The 22,482-nt window shown below is 34.0% G+C and overlaps 1 protein-coding gene across 1 annotated transcript in view; it reads left to right on the top strand.

Moving 5' to 3' along the window:
• The window catches only part of DPY19L1 (dpy-19 like C-mannosyltransferase 1), a 44,324-nt gene extending 22,462 nt beyond the window's left edge, over positions 1–21,862 (top strand). The window contains exons 10-23 of the mRNA XM_088521366.1: positions 1,162–1,261; positions 2,482–2,559; positions 4,518–4,604; positions 6,065–6,124; positions 7,396–7,476; positions 8,291–8,392; positions 9,161–9,236; positions 9,762–9,807; positions 10,877–10,901; positions 12,480–12,599; positions 16,580–16,754; positions 17,580–17,679; positions 18,884–19,009; positions 20,404–21,862. Coding sequence (XP_088377492.1) covers positions 1,162–1,261; positions 2,482–2,559; positions 4,518–4,604; positions 6,065–6,124; positions 7,396–7,476; positions 8,291–8,392; positions 9,161–9,236; positions 9,762–9,807; positions 10,877–10,901; positions 12,480–12,599; positions 16,580–16,754; positions 17,580–17,679; positions 18,884–19,009; positions 20,404–20,560 — 1,333 coding nt within the window. The 3' untranslated portion in view covers positions 20,561–21,862. The remainder of the gene's footprint in view (positions 1–1,161; positions 1,262–2,481; positions 2,560–4,517; positions 4,605–6,064; positions 6,125–7,395; positions 7,477–8,290; positions 8,393–9,160; positions 9,237–9,761; positions 9,808–10,876; positions 10,902–12,479; positions 12,600–16,579; positions 16,755–17,579; positions 17,680–18,883; positions 19,010–20,403) is intronic.
• Positions 21,863–22,482: the final 620 nt, after the last annotated feature.

The raw sequence follows: 22,482 nt of genomic DNA, 5'->3' as shown, positions 1-22,482 counted from the left end.
CTGCACCTATAATTATGATGCTCCTTGATTCTCCTGTTCTTCAAATTTTGCTATATATAAAATAGTGCTAAAGCTTACTTGCCTTTGAGAAGTGGATATTTAAGATAACCATTTCAGCACCTGGTCCTGAAAAGATGTTAAAATATTTTAAGATTTTGAACACTTTCTGGTTCTCAGTTATGGTTGCCACTTCAGGAGCAGGTTTGCTTTAGGTATAGCAATCTGTTACTGTAATACAGGAACCCTCTTTGGAACACAGGCTAAAACTTAAATACTACTTTTAAGTAAAACACTGCTTTTGAGTAAAATAGTAGTCTCATGCTTAGTTTGGCTTCCAGTATAGGTTAATGTTGAGGCTTTCTAAGAGAACTGATGAATAATATTAGAGTTTATCAAGAATGACATAATCTGTTGTGTTTGTGGGATTTTGTTTGTTTGCTTTTGTTTTCAGCAGACTTATGATCTCGTCCAGTGGAGGCCATGTAGTAAAATTTGCAATGGCATTTGCTTCAGAAAAAAAGTCAAAGCTAACACAGAAATAAGTAATTAGCACTCTTACAACACTTAGAGAATATTCTTTGTTGAGTTAAAGATGTTTCAATTTTGGGAGACGGATAACTGTTAAAGAGGATTTCAAGAGCTTCTTTTATATTTGTTTTTCTCTCCTGCTCTGAAATCTTCATCCCCAGAAGGGACACTGGCAAAAAGTTGCAGAAAGTTCATATGGAAAGAAACGTGTGAAATAGGATGTTAGAGGAATGCAGTCGCTATCAGATACAGACCATTCTGAGAATATTTGTGAAAGAGATGGACGTGACATGATTGTTAAGTTATTACAAGGAGCTGAACCTCTGCACGAGGCATAGTTCAGCCTGGTATATTACATGCTGCCAAGAAAAGATATGTCTGGTAGATAGTCACTCTTCAGTAAGATATTCTTCAAAACTATTGAAGCTACAGATTTTGGAAACTGATGGAAAATTGATACTAAATTTGCTTCAGCTATGTTATCTATAGAGGATCAATACTGCTAGCTAGTGTTCAAGGTAACCTTGTTTTTATTCTGTTCTCTGCTGTGCTTTTGGATAATATGCTTTTGGATAATAAGTAAGTCTGTGTAGTTTAACTTACTGATACCTATTCTGTCTCCTTTTTCCCAAGGATTCCGAATATTAATACAGGAAGCTTGATTGCACTGTGTGTTTCTAATGTCTTTTTCATGCTTCCCTGGCAGTTTGCTCAATTTGTTCTTCTAACACAGGTAAGATCGTATGCAACTTCAAATAGCATCTTTGAATTATTTAGGCAGATTGACTGTGTTCTACAGACAGGCACTGAATTTACGACTGTGCTGATGGTTTCCTTTTAGCCAGACTTTACTCTCACTCTCAGCATAGATTCATACCATTTGTAACGTCAATACTTTTGCTAGTGGTCTTAAAAATTTAAAAGTTGACCATTTACATCACTCAATTTTCAGTTTCCAGGACTAAACAATTTAGCTTTCACTTAAAAGCAGCCTCCAACCTAAGACAGGTACATTAGAGCAAGTGCAGAATAAGAGAAAACTTTGCAAATTGAATTACCAAACAAATTAAATGGTCTTGTGCCACTTCAGGGTATACAAAATTAAACGCAGTCTTTAAACAAAGCATTTTTTTTCCATGGCATGTAAATATCTAGCATGATTTTGCATGATTTTGATGATTCTGAGTAATGGCATGATTTTACGGTCTTAGAGAAGCCAGATGGCTGGGGTATGGTTAGTATTTACTATATTTCAGCACTGGCTAATGTGAGCAAGAGCGTACTGACATGCGGCACTTTTCCTTAGTATTTATTTTGATTGAACTGTAGCCTGTAGTTCAGAATCCAAGAATATCCCTTCGCTTTTTTATCCCAGTCAAAGTTGATACTGCTTGGTTTGAGTTGATAATTTTGAACAGTTCATTCTTCAATATACGTGTTTTCTAACTGAAAAAGAGGAAGCCATAGAGATATATAAAAATATTTTTAGAGAGCCTATCATTATAAAGTTGTAATTATTTTGGTTTTGATTTGGGAACAGTAAAACAAGGTGGGTAGACACCTGTTTAAGATTCTGGGCCTGAAATTTGAAGCTATGGGCTCAATTCATGAATTCATGAATTTCCTGTTTTAGTTTAAGCAATCTGCTTAATCACTGAATCTTATTTTCCTCATTAGCGAATTTTGGATGTTTCCGTGCTTCGCTTAACTGTAATATTTCAGCAATGTTAATTAATACTTTCTAAAACATCGTACTAGAATAATATATTTTACCTTTGCTTTAAATGTCTTTTTTTTTGTAAAGCTGAAAAATTATTTCTAAAATATTCAAATATATAGTTGTAAAAATTGATGTATGATTGTTCACAATTAATTTTTCTGCAGGAATACATATAGAGAGAGTCCAGAGCATCACTTTAAATTGTTTTAACTATCTTTCGCTTTTGATTCTAGATAGCTTCTTTATTTGCTGTGTATGTTATGGGTTATATTGACTCCTGCAAATTACAGAAGATACTCTCTGCTCATATGGTAATTTTTTTTTCTTTTTAAGCTGTCAGCCAGCTTAGAGCCTCAAAAGAAGTTAGCTGTCTTAAATGTTTTGCTTAGTTATAGGATGATTGAACGAATGCAGTAATAAGGGATGGAGGGGCCTGCGTTTGAGCCGTTTGATCTGACATAGGCTTAGATCACAAAGACAGAAACTAGAATTTTTTGGCACACCAGCATCTTTGAACTCAAGAAAACTAACAGCTTACAAGAATTGTGGGAATACTTGTCTCTCTTTCCTCCCACCACCCCCAAGCTTCTTCTATGAATTTGAAGATAATGTCTCAAACAGTAAGATAGAAAATATAAAAAGTAATAAAGTAAGAACAGTATAACCTGGAAATGCAGTATTCAGCTCATCATCTTTCATGGTTAGCAGAAACCCAAATGGAAATATTAGCTAGTCAAAAAGCTCTTATTAAAAGAAAAGAACTACAACTACAATCAAGTTGTGAAGATTGCAGTAATCTTAAGTATGTGAAGATATTATGGTTGAATTATTTGGGGAAAGTGTGTGTGTGTGTTTATATATATATATATATATATATACACACACACATATATATATATGTATATAAAAGAATTATTAAAGAAGAAAAATATTCGTCTGATGAGAATGTCAACAAAGGCTGTGCCATAAGGCACTAATGTTGAACATAATATATCAGATTTTCATTTTGCAAGTTAAGATAATGCTAACTATTTGCTACAAGTTTCTTTGAGAGAGTTGATTATCTTAAATATACAGAAAGAAGTAAATTTTTATGGAAGAAATATGTCTGTTTTTAAAAATAGGTTTTTGCTTAAATTGTTCTAAGGCAACTCAGTGGGCAAAAAGAGAATGTCTACCACAGCATATGTGCTCACGATGATAAAATACTCTAGATCATAAATAAAAGACAGTAGTAAGCTCTGAACAACTCATTTCTGAAATAAAGCAGAGATGCCAAATGGTTGTTTCTAGACAGACTTGTCAGAAAAATTTGCAAATAAGCCTCTTGGTTTAGTAATTTTTTTGTCAGAAACAGGATGAAATACTTATGACTTGCTGTCAAGAGACATCATAATTTCGCAGTCAGTATCATAAAAGGTCCAATTTCAAATATGCAAGTGTGTGATGTTCTACAGAAAATTTAGTGAGCCTGGCTAAACTGCCAGTCTCCTGTGGCTTTGTTTGTCTCTTTTTTTTTTCACTTTTCTGTGGAATATGAGGAAGTCTAACCATGAAAAATGATTTAAAAAATTCAGAAGGCTGCATATTTTACAAATAAATACATTATTTTACCAGCAAGGAGGAGAAGGCCCAAATGTTGACCATTGATACAGCTTTCTAAATTCAAAAGTTTGATTCATCTTGCTTCCGCTTAGAAGAACACTGAAAAATTAGAACAGGCACAACAGAAAATCAAGACACTGGATAAAAGTTGTATTTCAAGCTAGGACTTTCAACATTATTAGCTGACATATGGGTATATGATGGAAGTGTCAGATTAGAATTCAAATTACAATTTTGCTTTATTGGATTTGGTGATGGTTATATTTTAGTGTGTAAGAAATAAACAAAAATATTTCTTCAAGATTTCTCTAGTGTTCTGAAAGACAACAAACACTATAATGATATAATTTGCAAGAATGTTTATATTGGGAGTAACTTTTAAAATGTAACTGGGATACCATATAAAAGAATTGGTCCTGTGGTCAAATCTTTTTGTCCAATTGTGCTTACATTTTAATGTAAGCTACTATAATATTCTACATTTGGCTACCTTGTAACCAGTGCAACCTTATAATTAGTGTTTTCAGTACAATTCACACAGCTGGGTATGTAGCTTGCATTTTCTGTGAAACAAGTTTCTCTAAATTTGCATTTGTTAAAAAGCAATTTATATACTTAGACTTTTTTTTTCCTATTTTAAATCTAATTGCTTTTCTTATTTCAGGTATCACTTGTAGTGTGTTTTATACTGATGTTTGGTAATTCAATGTTATTGACATCCTATTATGCTGCATCTTTAGTAGTTATCTGGGTAAGTTGTTTGAGAAAGAAATCATAAGAGATACTAAGAATATAATGCTGTATTGTTATTTAATGCGTTGATGTAAAATTGTTGCATTGCCAAATAGTTCAGAAAGATTGTTTTCACTTGGTAAACAGGTTTAAACCTTTTAAGACCTTGGAGGTTGACTAAATACTACTTTTTTTTTTAACTCTGCATCACGACTCCTTCATAAGGAAACTGAGTAGGACTTGACCCTCTTCTTTTTATAAATCAAATTTAAATTGTAGAAGACACCTTCATAAAATGCTAGCCCTAAACAATTAGAAAAAGAGAATAAGAGCGGAGGATTTTTTTTTTTTTTTTTTTAAGATGTGTGTATATTGCTTGGGAAACTGCAAATACAGGGTAACTGACTAAAACACATATAATAATGGTTTAGGACTATTTGAAACTGCTGAGCCCAAGTTGTGAAATCATCTGTCAAAAACTCATAATCCCATTATCATCTATCCTCATTTATGCATAAATAGGAAAAACAATCCCTAATTTCTTTTGGTTTCCTATGGTTTCTCTTAGAGGAGTTTTGTACATGGGAAATGGGAGATAATATTCATTGAACTGATCTGGTTTAGTGTGCTACATTCATCTCCTTTTTTTTTTTTTTTTTTTTTTATTGTTTGTCTGTTGTTTTGGGGTTTTTTTCCCCTGTTTATATAAGCTCCCTCTCCTAGGAGCTTATGGTGAGCTCAGTGAATCTCCTTCTCTCTGTATTTTGTCTTTCAGTAAATGAGTGATAATTTCTCACATATGCTAAGAATAAGCAACCTTTGCTTCTGGCAGTTGCTGTATAGTTTGGTTGTTATGAAAAAACCTCTGTGGTATATTTAGTTCCTGTAAAAGTATCAACTTTTGATAATGAATATAACTACTCTTGTATTTATAGTATATTTATAAATGTAACTACTATATTGAATTTATTGCCTGTTTTCTGCTTAGGAGAAATTTTTATAATTTGCCTATAATTGGAGTGTTTGTAATAGACTCGCTCTTATTGTCCCATAAGGGCTAGGTTACTAGAAGCTATGTTCAATCTCTGTTTCTCTTACATTTTTCATCAAATTAGCTTAGAGTGAGTCTTCCTTTTATCCCAAGACAAGGAACAGTGTGTGAAACAGAGGGGGAAAAAAAGTTACTTTTCTTTTCCCCTATATTCTGTTTCCTTCTTTGAAAATAGCTTTCTTTTGAAAATTGCTAATAATTATTCAGTTCTTCAGAGGTCTCCTGTCATTTGTGGAAACGGATGTAACCCTGTGTCTCTTTTGCCTTTGATTTAAAGCAGCTTGTAACTGCCTAATACATAATTTTCCTTGGTAAAGGGAAGAGTTGCATGGTATAAGTTCTTACAGTTTCCAGATTATTATTTTATTTTAGTAAAATGTTGTGGCTACCACACTTGACCTAAAAATACACATTCTTTTTATTATTAGGGAATTCTTGAGTTGAGTCCAAAATTCTTGAAAATGAGCAGAAGAGCAATCAGGTTATGGGTAAGGATTTTGATATATTTCAGATCTCAGGGAAGGACTATTAATTTTATTTAGTTTACTTGGTGTTTATTTATTTATTTATTGCAAAATAATGAAATTATATCTAGTTTAGTTCCATGTGTTTGAAAAATTAGAAATACAGCTCAACTGCTGAATCCAGGTAAATTGTCCGTATTCCTTAAAATAATCCTTTACTTCAGGAAAAGGAAAAATGGGACAAACATTTATTTCATGAAATTGAAATAACACTAATTCTATGGCAACACTTCTGATTTTATACTCCCACCTTGACATATTTACCACTACCTTGAAAATAAAGGAAAGAATTTCTAAACAATCAGTTTAAAGGGTAGCAGTGCTTGCAGATAGGGAGATTAAGATACTGCATTAGAGGTTCACTTAAACGTGTCCTGTATTATTTTTAGTTTTTTTTTTCTTAATAAGAATAAGCAGCCTATAACTAAACAGGATATGATTGCAGTTAATGTTTAGTTTATGGTTTATTACAGTTTCTGATGCCCTTGCGTTACCAGCAGCAAGTACCTTCCAAAAATTTAGGTTTGTTTGCAGCTGCTAAATATGATGACTGAATGCAACCAGCATCTGTATTATCCCTCTGATTATGTTAAAGGAAAGATCAGTTTATATTTTGTTGCTTTATTCTCTCTGAAAACATCTGCTGCTGGTATCTCAGATACAAGATACTGAGCCAGGTTCACCTATTCAGCTCAGTTGATTTTATAAAAAAAAAATGAGGACAGCTTCAGTTAGATTGTCTAGAGTTTTTTTACATCATTCTAGTGTAGGATAAACCTAATATACAATTTATAAATTGTATTTTATTTATACTTCCATGAATTTATAACCGATATTTGTCTTGAGCAGATACTAGTTCCTCCAATGGTTGGATTAGTAGAACATTACAACCTCGCAACGTTGGAGGTAGAAAATAATTCTACCACCTCAGTGTATGCAAGACAAATAGAGTTCAAAGTTAGGCTGCCCCTGTTTAAAGGCAGTTTAGGTATCTCCTCTAGTGCAGTGCAGTAGGTGGTAATACAGCCATAATGTGAAATAATTGTGCAAAAATGATTTCTGTTGTAATTGGAAAAAGAAAAAAAAAAACACACCCCATTGCATTCTGCTTGGTGAAGCAACTAGAAATGGTTACACTTCTTGGTGATGACATTGGAGAAGTTTTAACTGTTTAGTTTAGGCTTTATTAAACTTCCTTTGAGACATGTCTATATCATTCTGAATATATTTTTAAGGTCATTGAAGGATGTGCCTGGATAGTTGGGACAGTCACCTTGAAATATCTGACTTCTTTAGCATTTGGAATATCGGATGATGTAAGTGTTCTTTTTTCTAGCTTAACATCTGGTGTTTTAATTTCTTTTCAGAAAGCTGTCTGCTATTGCATAACACTTTCTTAAAGTACTATTTTCTTAGTAGATTTATGTGACAGTGATGCTTATGATAATATTTTATATGATAGCTCCTTCATGATTCTATTTTCTTTCCTTTTTAAATTAAATGAAACTGAAGTGGGAGTTAGGTTAAAAACTGTCACTATTTTGCTGGTGATGTATAATAGTGAGAGAAGGTAAGTTAGCATATTAAAAAGGAACTTTACCTTAGCCTAGGAAAACGTATGCCCAATAAGATATTTTGGGCCCATCATTTTTATCTTCTCATCTTTTGCGGTAGTTTCTCATTTCTTATTTTACTTTCCTGTGAAGGTAACTTTTAGGAAGACTGTTTTGAAATTGTTGTTGTGATTAGAACTCCTCATTCCACTTTAGTTCTTTTATTATCAGATTCTACTGTTTAGACCTTGTCTGTGCAGATGCTACATCAAGGGGCAAAAAGTGGCAAGCTTTTATATCTTAAAATGAGTGTACAAAACCATGCTCTTGCTGGGCCCGCTCCCAGTAATAATGCCCCCGCCCCCTTCTGCCACTTTTCACTTTTTATTTTGTCCAAGTACTCTTTTATGTGAAGACTTCATTTAATCCCCTTGAATAAATTTTGGTGCTTTTGTCCCAATATTGTAAATTCTATAAACTGCTGTTCTAATTAAGAATCTTTACATTTCAACTCCTTCACTGCTGAACACCATCCTATTTTTACTTACAACTGCTTTTGTCTTTTATTTTCTACCAGGCTCATATAGGCAATCTATTAAAAGCTAAATTTACTGGCTACAAGGATTTTGATACATTAATGTATACCTGTGCTGCAGAATTTGACTTCATGGAAAAAGAGGTAATCTAATCAAATTGGACCACTGTGGGTTTGGAATTTTTTTTGGTATCAATTTGTAATTTAAAACATCTGAGAGCCATATCCTGCATTTTGTTTGTAATTCAAGAGGTTACTAGTGAAGTTAAAAGGCATAAATAGACCTAAGCTGAATTTAACTAACTTTATTACTTTTAAATGGATGAAAAATAAAAGAATATTTTGAAAAGAATATTTTGATTTTAGTTCTAGAAAATATGCTTGCTTGAATGAAACTTGTGCTGGTTCAAGGGCAAGTAGAAATTTACAGTTTTGCGAACTCGAGATTTTATGTGAATATCAGTAACTGCTGTTGAGTAGAGGGGGAAAATGTGATTAGATTAGCTATAGATTAGCTGTAAAGGTCCTATGTGGTGGATTTAGATTACAGAGGAGCACTGATGCTTCTTAACTTGCTGTTAGTGAACTTGGGTAATTAATTAGTATCTAGATATGTATTCAGAAATTTTATAGATTCCTCCAACCATAGTACTCAAATTCAGGTGGTGTACAATCTTCTTCTACCTTGAAGGAAGCTTGCCAAAGAAATAGGAAACATTTTCTCATGACCCTAGAATAAAACTTCCACTGACATTTCTAGATGGAGTTGAAATTTTTGTCTCTTAAGTTTGTTTTGTTTTTCTTTTATGTTTAAATTTACATTTGCCTGCCTTGTTATTATTTTCTTTAAAAAGATCATTGTAGTACTTACAGATGTATGGAAGGCAATTAATACAGTTATTTCCGTTATAGACTCCAGTGAGATACACAAAGACTCTACTACTACCAGTTGTTCTAGTGGTTTTGATCGTAATCATTAAAAGGGTAAGTGATTGATTTAGTGAGTGACCTTTACCTTGATTTTACTTTTTAGGGTTTTTGGAGGGACCTTTATTTATATTGAGGTAGGAGAAAACTAGATTAAAATTATGATTCTATAAAAATATTTGCATAAATGTTGTATTCTCTTTATGTAGTTTTTTTCAAAAGTGCAGTCCTGCAGTCAGTGGCAAAACTTGATTTGAGGTCGAAGTGCCAAACACAAATTTCTGTCCTTTAGCTGAGGAGAACTGTAACCATAGTTTATAACTATTTCTGTAGATTTCATTATGTGTAATTTGTGTAAAAACAACTTACAGTTTACCCAAGAACAGATGGGATAACTGAAAACTGCCTGACTAATTAAACATTCTAACAAAGAATTTTTAGCTAAAATATTGCATGTTTTAATCTTAGCATAATACCAGCATGAATTTGCCCAGTTGAAATTTAATTTTGCAAATGTTGAAAATGCTTTAGAATCCTTTTGAAAGATTATTCATTCCCTATGGTGGTTTTCATTTTCTTCAGGCAGTTAAATATCTCGTGTGGACTTTATCTCAACAAGGTCAATGTGAAAGGTAAATGTTGTTGTCTTTTTGAATATAAAGTAGAATTTACTGCTGAAAGGTTATTTGGTTTAATATATGCTAGATAATTTGAATTCTTTATTGTGTAACTCCTTTTTGAAGTGTAGATTATTTGCAGCTCAGTAATTGAATGTCTTAGTTAACTGAATGCACTATTTATGATGTTTTTATAGGATGTGTACAATAGGTTTAGCTACTCAAATTAAGTTTTAGAAGAGTTTAGAGTCAGAGTTTAGGCATCCTACCTTTCTTTCCTAGTATTTTCTTCTGCTGTATGTTCTTAAACCAATATTTATTTATGCTTCTATTTCTTTCTCTCTCTCAAAAAAAAGCGAATCCAAAAATGTCCCCCGCCCCTTTTTTTTTCTGGTGTTGTCAAGATACTTCAATTTTATCTTTAGAAAGCCATCCCTATCATATTCATTTTATTTACTAAATATGGGTAATGCTTGCTCTATTATCTGTTTGGCATCAGTTGTCGATATTAGGCTCAAGCATGGTGAATTTGACCGGCTGAGTGTTGTTTGTTTCCCCAACATCTTTTGCTGCATTTTCTTTCTATTTACCTCTAATCATTTCAGTGCTTTCCATAGTCTAATGGTCTTCATAAAAATTTCAAGAGGCGTGAGCAGGATTCACCATCCTGTCCTCACATGTTTTAGCAGGACAGCAGTTACGCATCATTTTGATTATATTCACATTTGTATTTCCTTCTAAGAACCTAAGGACCAAAACTATGGTAACTGAGTAAGTGCTTGACTCTTCGGTGACAGTGCTCTGCATCTTTTATGCTAGCAAGGTATTCTCTAAATAAGCTGTTCCGTATGTGAAATAATCCATGGAAATAATTTAAAACTGCTAAAAATAGTTTTCAAATTGCAAATAGACAGAGGCTTAGGGGAGGATAGTTACTGATTATAGGAGCTGTGCGGGTGCTGAGTGATGCTTACCAGGCTAGTTCAATTGCTGAGAACTGTCATAGATGCTGCTAACATGAAATAACTGCTTCTGTATGGTATAAACCAATAATTCCATTTTCTGTTTTCCTTTTTTTATTCAGAGAGGAACGTTTTAACCACGGTGAGGTAGGACTCATTCTGTAAAGTTATTCTCCTATGATAATGTGAATATTCAATATTGAAACACATATGTCCGTGTTCTAAGGCCGATACATGATTATTTGAAGCTAAGTATTCACATCTACCTATATTTCCTTGTTCTATATTGGATGCAGTGTATCACCAAAATAGTGCAATATTGAACAACAAAAACAAAAGTACTAGTTAATGGTGAGGGGAATTGTGCAGGAGAGAAATCTCCTGGGCTTTTGCTGTAGATGCACAGAGCTCGATGATCTTAAGCTTGGCCTTTCAGCTTCCCCATACAGACTGAGAAGGTAAATGGTTACTATATGGAGTCTCGTGGTATAGTTTTCTGTCTGTGGTGACACAAAGCTTATCTTGGACAAGTAATCTTTTTCAAAATTCCCCTTTAAATATGTCGCAAGGAAAATAGTTCTACAGATGGTTCTTTTAATTAATAAAATTACCTAAATAGTATATTTGAATAGTAGCTTTCTTTTATGATTTCTTTTTTATTCGCAGTTAAGATAGCATGGACAGTGCAAAATTTTCTTAACAGTTAATGTGGTCAAAGATTGCAAGAGAAGCTTTTTATAGCCTTTCTAACCCTTTTTGACCTTCATACCCATTTATTCAAATTCTTTAGTAGGAAACCTATTATAAATCTAGAGCAGAAAAAGGAAACAGCTCACTGAAGAGCAGTTTTAAATATGTACATGGTGGCATTTGGAAAGCCAAATACTTCATTAAAGTGTGAAACTACTGAATTACTCTAATTAGGAAAAAGATAACTATAGAGTGATATATCAAAAACACTGGATCAGCTTTGCAATAATTTAATCAAATGTGAAGGAATGAACTCTCACTTCCCATGCAACCCAAGGAATTCCTGAAGAGCTTCTATTTTGTTTTTGGGAATCTTAGCGGTTTATCGTGGATTGTGCTATGAGGAAAATCTCATGCAATTCAAAATTTTTTAATCGATCATTTGGATAAGGTATCTTTGCAATCAATCCCTAATGTTTAATGACAGCACTTCCACAGTAGCACAGACTCAGTGTTAGGAGTGTTGAGTGATGACTCTGCTCGTGGAACTTTCTAAGCTTCTCCTTTGGAGAATTCTCGCCATTCCTGTGGCTGTGTGATTATTGGGGGTGATTTTAGTTCCTTCTTTCATTTCATGCTTGATAAGTGTTCTAGATATTAAGGAATAAAATCTACTCACTCGGGTAAAGAAGTTGCGCAAGAAATGGTACATATATTATTACTGCCTGCCTCATACTTCAGGATCTTTTGAGTAGCTGCCATTTCTCTAGCTGCTTTTAATCTTATTGTTACCGTTTTTCTTTGTGGTGTTCCATAACTTAACACACTATGCATATTTTTGAAAAAGAGATTACAAAGTCATTATTTTTATCTGGAATGTGAAGAAATTTATTTTGACAGAGTCTTTTTTTTTTTTTTTTTTTGGATAAGCTTGCTATTTAAGCTCTACTGAAAAAGACTTTGTATATTTAAGATAAAAATAAAACATATGCAAATACTAGCTTATGCTTCTCTGTGGTATGTTTGTGTTTGCAGCTGGTGTATCATGCATTGCAGCTGTTGGCATACAGTGTCTTAGCAATTTTAATCATGAGGCTGAAACTGTTTTTGACACCACACCTTTGTGTTATGGCTTCCTTAGTCTGTTCAAAGCAGGTAAGATTTTTTTTTTTTTTTAAATTCTGTAACTGTCACAGTGCTTGTAGTGTTATCCAGATATCAAAATCAAATTTCTGTGCTTATAATTGCTAAATCTGTGTTAAAAAATACACTAGGTAGTGTATCTAAAAATAAGGTTACATGTGTTCCTCTATTCCCCCAACTCAAAATAAAGCAAAAATATTTATTGGGCAACTTTTCCAATTGCATTATTTCACAAATAAATACATTGTGAATTGAGCTTTAGCATAGATTTGTTTTAAATGAGCACTCCTGTGCCATTGCAAGCTTTGTATCAACTCCTTGTTTTATCCAAATGGTGTTTAAGCTTATTTACATTGTGATGCGTGACTCTTTGGATTGCTTTCCATATTTTTGTTTACTGATTTACTCATTTTACTCATGTTTACTGATTTTGTTTACTGATATTTCTAAATAGTGTTGCATGTTGAAAACAGTTCAAACTTAGTAAATATGCCCTACTCGGATTCAATTTTTCTGACTTTAAATCATCCATAACATAAAAATGTGGTATGAGTTTGTGTTAGAATTGGCTTTCTGTGTTTGAGCAGTTGTATTTTTTGAGAAGTGAGCTGGACCCGTCTGTGTGTGGGCAGCTCTCTCAGGAGCTTTGCAGCTGTGCAAGGGGAGGGCGGGCAGGCCGCCCTGCGGAAGGGGTTACCAAGGAAGAGAATGGAAGTTGATGATTAACACTGAACTTTCAGGCTGCCGTGAGGATCAGTGGGATAATCCGGGGAAGAAACAGATCTTCCATGATGCTCTACAGACTGCAGAGTAATCTGCCTGGTTTAATGTTGTGCTACTTATTTTCTTGGTGTCCTCTTGGTGTCCCCTCTCTTAGGAGGTCTTGTGTTTGTTGAGTAACTAAAAAGGATTACGCTGCAGTCAGAACTTTCTAAGTGGGCTTTCACAAGGTGTCTCTTCCTTATACTAGCACTGGCAGTGTCAGAGTACAGAATTTTGAAAGGAAATTGCTTTTAAGGCACCAGAAAGGCAAAAAGAAGGAATGTTTATCATCTTCTAAAATATTGTAGTTTGTAGGTAACAAAATTATCACAGAAGTGAATTCTTCCCAGAGATAATTTGTTCTTAATTCTTGTTTTAACTGTTTGTGTTCCTTAAAGAAAATCGGTGGGCTTTTATGCCTTGGTAGGCACTTTGTATACCATACTATATAGTAAGAGTTAAAGATCTTGTGTAATTTTGTAGCACGCGAACTTTCCATTTTATACTGCTTCAGTATTTGGTGCTACGGGAAAAGGCCTGATGCTTCTCTGTCAAAACTATGAGAACAGACAAATGTATTAATTAAGAAAATCTGAATTACTATTTTTCTATTATATGGAGAGAAGTATTATCTGAAAGATAAGAAAAAGTACCTTGTAACTGGTAATGATGAAAGAGGAGCTGATAGGAAGGTTTCTGGTTATCTCTTTGCTTTTTTTTTTTCTGTATATCAATCCATGTAGTACATGGCAAACTAGCAAAAGTTTTAGTTTTATTTGTGTGCTTGCTGTAGTACCACAGCAGTATTTGTTGATTCAATTTGGATATAATTCAAAATGCGTTATTGATAACAGTGGTCTTGTGCTGTTGCAACTAGGTTTGTTGTGCTCATTAATGAAATATGGTACTTCAGTTAATCAGTGCCCTTTGGATTTTAGAGGATTCCATGTTAACCTTATGTAAATATATGTGAGAATGAAAGGTTCAGAATAGTTTATCAATGTTTTTTTCCTTTCCTGATCAGTAGGAAAGACTGTTGATGGCATTTAAAGAGAGAGAGATGAGAAGGGAAAAAAAAAAAAAAAGGCAAGGCAAGCTGTGCTCTATTCCAAAAGCTTTTTGGTCCTTTGGTCATCCTGCCCTTATTTCTTTGGCTGTGGAATTAGAGCAAGATTCTCAGGAACGCACAAATCCATGGGATCCACCTGTTCCTGCTGGACCAGATGGCTCTGACCCAGCTGCTTTTTCTCCCTTCTTTGCAGCATCATGGAGAGTAGTTGGATTGAAAGGACTAGGACTTGAGTGCTAGGAAAAATTAGGCTCTGGGTTGCTCTACTTTAGGAGAATTGCTCTGTACAGAAAGTAAATAACGAGCTGTAACATAAGTAAAAATAATTTAAAAAAAAAAAAGAAAAAAAGATTCTCGTGTTGCAGTCAGCAAAGGTTCTTTTCCTTTTAAAGTGTTCACTAGGTTGTGGCAGACTGTAAAAGACAAGCTAGATTCTCTCCAGCCTCTGATAGACCCTGATGTACGCTTTTTGCTTTTTTTTTTTTTTTTTTTTATGTGGAGCTGCTGGTAATTTTCCAGATAACATATGACTGATTTGAGCACAGGAGAGAAACACTGACTTCTTGACTTATGGGGCACTCAGACCACTTCTAAAGCTGCTCTGACCTAAGGAACGAAGGGCTAAGATAACTTCCCCTTTTTGTTAATTGAGTAAAATATTAAAATATTAAGTGTTTTCTTCATATTTTTTTTCTGCCATACTATATTCTGAGCCCAAAGGGAATTTAATTTTATATGTAGCGTTCTTTGAGACCATTTAATGAGTCTGCATTCCATTTCCATTATCTCAGTGCTGCAGTTAATTGCATCTGATGGACAGCTAGAGAGATTTAAAATGTATTTGTATATTTGATCAAAAAACTCCCCCCAAAAACTTAAATCAGTGAAGGAGGAAAAAAAAATCCTGGAAAAACAAATGCTTATTTTGCACTGCATGTAATTTCAGCCATTGTAGGCTATTTTTATAAATAAAATAGTGTTAAATTGAGCTGTTTCTTAACATTATTGATATTTTTATAAAAGCATTATAGATATGTGATTTTATTTGATTTGAAAAGCAATGAAACTGTGACAGATTTCTGAACTTCTACCATATTCTCAATTGAACTGGGATTATTGCAACTGCTGTTAAAAAAGGGGGGTTGCTTGTGTAGACCAGCCTACAAATGAATTTGTTTCTCTTTCATCTTCCAGACCTGTGCCAGGGATCATGTGTTTTTGTTATATTAAGTTTCCTTGAATAATGCTGCTGCTCTTACTGGAGTATTCAGCAGGAAATCTTTTAGAATAAGAATGCAGTGCACAGTATTTCAGAGGTGGCTTGGGAAACTAAATAAGTTAGGGTTAATTTTTACCAAAAACAGTACATGCTACTTTATTTGTGTGATCAGACTAGTGGGAGATTTTACTGGGAAATTTTGTTATTTCATGCTTTCATTAAAGCTCTATGAGTTAAATAAGCATATTTAATGCAGGTTTAATATTTTGAAATGTAAAACTTTCCAATTGACAGACAGCTAAATATATTTTATATTTTAAGATGATCTAAGGTTTGGTTCATATAGGGGTGGGTTAAACTATCCTTGCTCAAACCAAACAGGAACACAGCAAATTTTGTACTTTTTTCAGGTTTGTTACTCTTTGCTTTAAGTGTCCAACATATAGTCTTTAGGAAATAATGCAAGGGCAATATTTTTCAGTTTAGAAGAGGGAAGTATAGGATATAGAGCAATATTAAGCCTATATTTTAAAATTCTACTTTTCTAACATATTTTCAGATATTTGTGTAATAATATCTACTTAATCCATATACCAGAGCCAGAAACTCTTGATATAAGAAGAAAATACTGCGTAAGTGCAGCTAGCATTTGAGTGGTCTTTATTTGCAGAATTTGATGTTTGAACTACAACTTTAGAAGCTGCATTAACATCAATTTTCTTTTTTTATAGTTTAAAAAGTATGATGCACTGCATCCAGTAAATATGAGTACTTCTAATGAGGTCTTATCAAACTATATCGGAAAATGGAAGAATTGATTAATTCCTAGACGAAGGTTCTTTAACACTATAAGAAAAGCATTTGGTTTTTTGATTTCCTTGTATGGAATATAACATATATTACAACATAAAATCATTCTTCCGTTTTATTCTTCTATTTCAGTTGTTTGGGTGGCTCTTCAGTAAAATCCAGCCCAAAGTATTGGTCTTTGCCATGTTAGCAATGATGACAATAGAAGGGTCGTCAAACCTTCAAACTCAATGGAACATCATGGGAGAATTCAGCAATCTGCCACAGGAAGAACTTTTAGAATGGATAAAGGTCAATACCAAACAAGGTAAACTATTAAGTAATGTTTGATGTTTCTTGTTCTTGTGATAAGACCTGGTAGAATGACTGCAAAGTTATTGCTTCTATCTGTGGCTTTGCCTTAGGACTGCTCAAAAATCACTATTGAGTTGTGTGCTCACCCAGGGAGAAGTTTTCTCAAATGAAAAAGTAGCAAAATGCTTGTTTTGTTATCCTCCAGCCTCCCCATATGGAAGATCTAACCAGTGTTGTAGTATTCTTACAACGGAAGTGTTTGCGCAAAAGCAAATTAAAACATTTTTTTCACCTACATGGCACTGATTCTGTATTGAGAACTCGTTGTTTTGCTAGAGAAGAATTCAAACCATGTGTGCTGTGGTTGCACTTGTCTTTAATAAAAGTGGATAAAAATGTCATAAAACTAGCTAGGGGGAAAAAAAAATTTCTATTTTAGCAGGAAAATACTTTCCATTCAGTAAGAATTTGCAGGAAGTACCTCCTTTTTTAAATTTATGTATCAATGGCATAGGGGGGAACAAATAAACAAATGTTATCATAATAAATGTTGTAATACCCATTCAAAAGTGAAAAATAAGATGCATTAAATACCCTTCATAGACATTCAGTTATCTAATGATTTATGTTGATTGAAAAAAATAATAATAAAATTAAGTGTGAATTTTGTGTGTGTCCTGTGATTGCCATGTAAGACCTTTTCAAAACAGCCCTTCTCCCCCTCTCCCTCCTTACGTTTCTGTTGTTTTGTTCTGCGGGAACACCATTTTAGGTACTTTAAAATCACTGCTCTGCTTTTAATGCCCGTCTCCAACATTTTCTCCATGCTGTGTTGCAGATGCAGTCTTTGCAGGAGCAATGCCCACAATGGCAAGCGTTAAACTGTCGGCGCTGCGGCCCATCGTAAATCATCCTCATTACGAAGATGCAGGACTGAGGTGAGTCAACAGGCAGAGGGGGTGGCCTTCGTAGCCGTTAGCTCACTTGATGTTGGCAATGTGCAGTAGGACTGTCGTCATGTTATATAGTAAAACCTTGATATTTAGTCAGATTGAAAACATATGAAGGCTTTCGTTCATCTGGCAGAATATACTGTAGGATAGGCACAGCTTAAAACTTACTTACATCCGAATGTAATCCTGGAATTGGGATTAACATGCATTAATATATCCTCTGTGCATTCTGTTTCCCATGATATGGTAGGTAGATCTTTTTTTCTTCTTTTTTCCTCTCAAGAGAGCCACTTAGGTTATTCCTTTCACCTTTCTGCAATTGAATGTCATTTTTCTTACTATATCTAATTATGGAGGTACTAAGACTAGTTGAAATTGAAATTTGTAACAAAACTTCTAGCAGTTCATTCTACATCCTGCTTGAAGCACTGAGTTGTGTTCTTTGTAATTTTCAAAATCAGGATTTTTTTTTAATCAGAATAGATTTATCTGGAAAGATCTTTATTATTATTATTTTAATATCATGGTACATTTCTTTAGTAAAAGCAAGATACAGAGGAATAGAGTAGGTGATTAGGACTTTGTTACAAGCCTTATGCCCTTCGTTCTGTATCTGGTGTTAAGCCTAAAATATAGGACAGAACATGTTTAGGGAAAATAAGCCGGAGACGATATTGGAAAATGCACGAGGATTAACCAGGTCACGCGTGGCACAGGACAGAAGGATATTAGTGGGTAATGCAAACGAGTTTTGCTTGGTTCAGCATAGACAGACTTCAAAATGAATTTTTGGTCTTGGTCTCTTTAAGTATATCAGTATTGTCTAAACAAGCGCCATGAGAATTATCTTTGGCAAAGGCGACAGAGCAAACAGCTTCTTGTGATCCAGCAAGCTTGAGCTGATGTCTTCGTAGCCTTGCTGCCTTGTGAATATGTTTGACATCCTCCCGCTTTGTGATCTTGTTAAAAAGTTGCCTCCTGATACAGAAAAATGAAAGGACTGTATATATTGTTCTTGAAATCAGTCTATTTGTGAAGAAATTGTTGCATCACAGCAAATGATGTTCTTATTTTAAACTTTTAGAATAGCCACCTTGTGAAATAAACCTTCTCACACAGCCTAAAATTTCAGCTTACGTTTTTTTTGCAGTATTGTTAGCCAACTTCTACAACACTTCTTTTTTTAAAGGGCCAGAACTAAGATAGTGTATTCCATGTACAGTCGAAAACCTGCAAAAGAAGTAAAAAAAGAATTGAAAAAGCTGGGAGTGGATTACTACATTCTAGAAGAGTCGTGGTGTGTAAGAAGAACCAAGTGAGTAAAATCTCTGGTTTTCTCACAGAAATAGCATGTCACTCAAATACATAGTCTAGCATACACAGAAAGCAGTAGTTTGGAAATGCTTTATTAAAAATGTCCAAAATGCTTCAGTCCAGTATCTCCAGGCACTAAAATGTATAAGTCATGTTAGTAACATGTTAATAACACTATAATCTTTATTTGTGGTTAGAAAGTTGTGTTTTGTCTATTTTTAAACTTCACCGTAGAATATGGAGGGAGTTCACAAATGAAAGCAGTTGTAATTCACAGAATCAGAGTGGTTGAGGGGGTTCACAAATGAAAGCAGTTGTAATTCACAGAATCAGACTGGTTGAGGTGGAAGGGACCTGGGGAGGACGACCTAGTCCAAGCCCCCTGCACAAACAGGGTCACCTACAGCCCGGGCCCCTTTCCACATGGCTTGTGAATACCTGCAAGCAAGGAGACTCAACAACCTCTCTGGGTAACCTGTTCCAGTGCTCTGTTACCCTCATACTGAAGAAGTGTTTTTTTACATTCAGACGGACCTACCTGCATTTCTGTTTGTACTTTTGTCTCATCCTGTTACTGGACACCACTGAGAAGATTCTGGCCCCATCTCCTTACACCCTCCCTTCAGATACTTTTTCATTGATAAGACCTCCCCTCGGATCTCTCTTTTTCTGTGTTAGAAAGAACAGATGTGTTTGTGTAATGAGATTCTGATATGATTAAAAGGTGCGGAATAAAACATAATTTGAGAATCATAACATGATTCTCATGTGGTAGATCCCTGAATGTTTTGTCCCATTTAGACTGTACCTAAGAAAAAGCTATGCTTTTTTCTGTGATTTTTCTTTAAAAGCTTTAAAACGCTATTCATTCAGATAACTTGATTATTTCCTATGTATTTAGAATAAAATTAAATAAATCTATGCTATTTCTTAGATATTGTCTTTGAGAAAATGAGGAAATTTTCAGTAATTTTAACTTTGAAATATAACCCACAAGAAATTGATGCTGGTTATGTACCTTAATTTAAAAAATAAATAAATAAAGCAAGAGGATACTTTTTTTTAAAGTGTTTTATTTCTTGGGTTAAGGGCTCTGGCAATGTATGTTGCATAATTTGAGAATCATTTTCTAATATATACTGCCTCTTTGAAATTAATCTTTATTGTGTAACCCTACAAGCAGACAAATTTTATAGATTCTAAATACTTTTTCTGGATTTACTAATATAATTATCGGTTCTCTAATCTGAGAAGACTTTATAGCATGGAAACAAGCTTAACATTAGAGAAGGCATAACCAAATATTCATAGAAAAGTTTATACAACTGAGTTTAGAGCTGCATGTTTTCTGATGGCATTTCTTAACTTCTGTTTGCCTATGCAATTGTTTTCTAGGCCTGGTTGCAGTATGCCTGAAATTTGGGATGTAGAAGATCCTGACAATATTGGCAAAATTCCTCTATGTAACCTTATGATCCAGGATTCCAGACCGTATTTTACCACCGTGTTTGAGAACAGCAATTACAAAGTCTTGAAGGTTTCAAAGGAATAACGTCTCAGTGCAAAGAACCGTCAGTCTTTCAATTTTTTTAATCTAGTAACTATAAGAATTCTAAATCAGAAATACCTTTTCTACTAAACTTGAAATGGAAAAATGCGTATTTTATTTTTTACCATTTTAAATGAATTCTGATTATAGAAGTATCTTAAACCTAACAGTTTGGATTTCTATTTCAGGGTCAGTCCCTTGAGATTTGCTATGCAAATGATTATACGTGTGCACATTTTATTTAACACTGATCCAAAAAAGCTGAAAGTAACTGTGGAAAGAAACTCCATCTCAAAACCAATACCAGTGTGGAATGGGACTGTCAGGATGTTTTAGCAAAGCAAGATCAGCTGAGAGCAAAGGAGTGGTGCTATAGCATCTGGCATCGCATTTCTCACGGCACTAGCATTGCCCATCTCTCCTCTAGACAATGTGATACCTTCCAGAAATTATTTTTAAGTCATGTAATTTCATTAGCCTTGTCTGAGAGAAATACATTTCTTCCTTGAGAGGATTAAGAACATTGATCATTTTGGATCACTTAAACATATGCTTTAAGCTTGCTTTTAAAATGGAAAGGTTTGTAAACAGTCTTGAAACTTTATCCTTTAGACACATCTTTCTTGAACCTTATTGATAATAAAAGACTAACAAGGGTGATATTTGCAGTGAGCAATAGTTCAGTTTCTCAGTGCTCAAGGATGTTGGCATTCTTATACATTCAGAATAAGCCGGCATAACGTAGGTGAAATTTTTTAGGGAAAATGCTTTATTCAGGAAAAATCTCATAGCCTTAGGAAGATATTAAAATAAACTCTTCACTGCCTTAACTAGACCTTCAGCGCCTAACTTGATAAGAAATGACTTTCAAAATTTATGCCCGATTTTCTTTCCCCATCTATTAGATCCCTCCTGCCTGGATTTTATTGTACATCGTTCACTCATTTTTAGTAATGTAATGCTAATTTCTCAGATAGCTTGAAGGATCTTCAGCTCTAAAGAAAACTGAAATTTACTGGAGTTGTGCTATGAGTGTAGTCAAATGGTGGTGTGGACGTAATCATTCCACAAACATTAGAATGATTCTACAGGTGTTTATTTTTTTTTGTTGTCCTGGTGTCAAACCAACATTATAAAGGGTCTGGAGAATTACTTGTCAATATAAGTCAGTGCAAGGACTCCCTGTAGTCATTTAACTAACTCAACAAAGTTTTGCATAAATAGCCATTGGAAGCATTACAGCAATTGTGATTCTGCAGTCTAAGACTGTAGTAGTTGAGAGATCCTCTGGATATCATTCACATTTGTTTTTTGTTTGGACACCAGTCTGTCGACACAGCTGGTCTTTTTCAGCCCTGATAACATCCAGCAGTGTAAGGTGCTATAGAAGTAGCATCTGTCATACCCAAAACAGTAACTATTAAATGAGAACTGAAAATAAAGTACTATTATAAAAGCCGATCAGTATTCAAAAACTTTTTTTTTAATCTGTTTTATTGAGAGAGTGAGGGGAAATGGCTGAAAATGATTTAGCCTTTTAACTTTTACAGAGTAGATTTTGGAAAAATTTCTATAAGGAAACTATCACAAAAAGGGCTTTCAGGAAGTCACTTTTTAAAATGTTAATTGAATTTAAGGAAGCAGAAAAAAATCTTTATATAAACATTGTGACTAGTGTTACAGCACAAAAAGGTACTGTATTTTTATGAGGTTTATGCCAACTGTTGACATGTACTTATATGTGGTTAAATAAAAAAAAAAGATGTAAAATGTTTTCATGTTTCTGATTTAACATTTCTGCCCTTATTTACCAGATTTATCTGTTGGAATTGGAAATACTTCTAGCTTTGACTGCAAAAAATCTTCAGTACAATGGGCACAATCTATAAATTCAGTATCCCTCTTGTGATATTTGTGCCATACAT

Source organism: Tinamus guttatus, unplaced genomic scaffold (genome assembly GCF_059628265.1).
Source record: "Tinamus guttatus ecotype Peru unplaced genomic scaffold, ASM5962826v1 Tinamus_guttatus_pri_ptg000119l, whole genome shotgun sequence".
NCBI classification, from domain to species: Eukaryota; Metazoa; Chordata; class Aves; order Tinamiformes; family Tinamidae; genus Tinamus; species Tinamus guttatus.
Note: the sequence above shows the minus strand (reverse complement) of the source record. Positions and strands in the feature narration are given on the sequence as shown.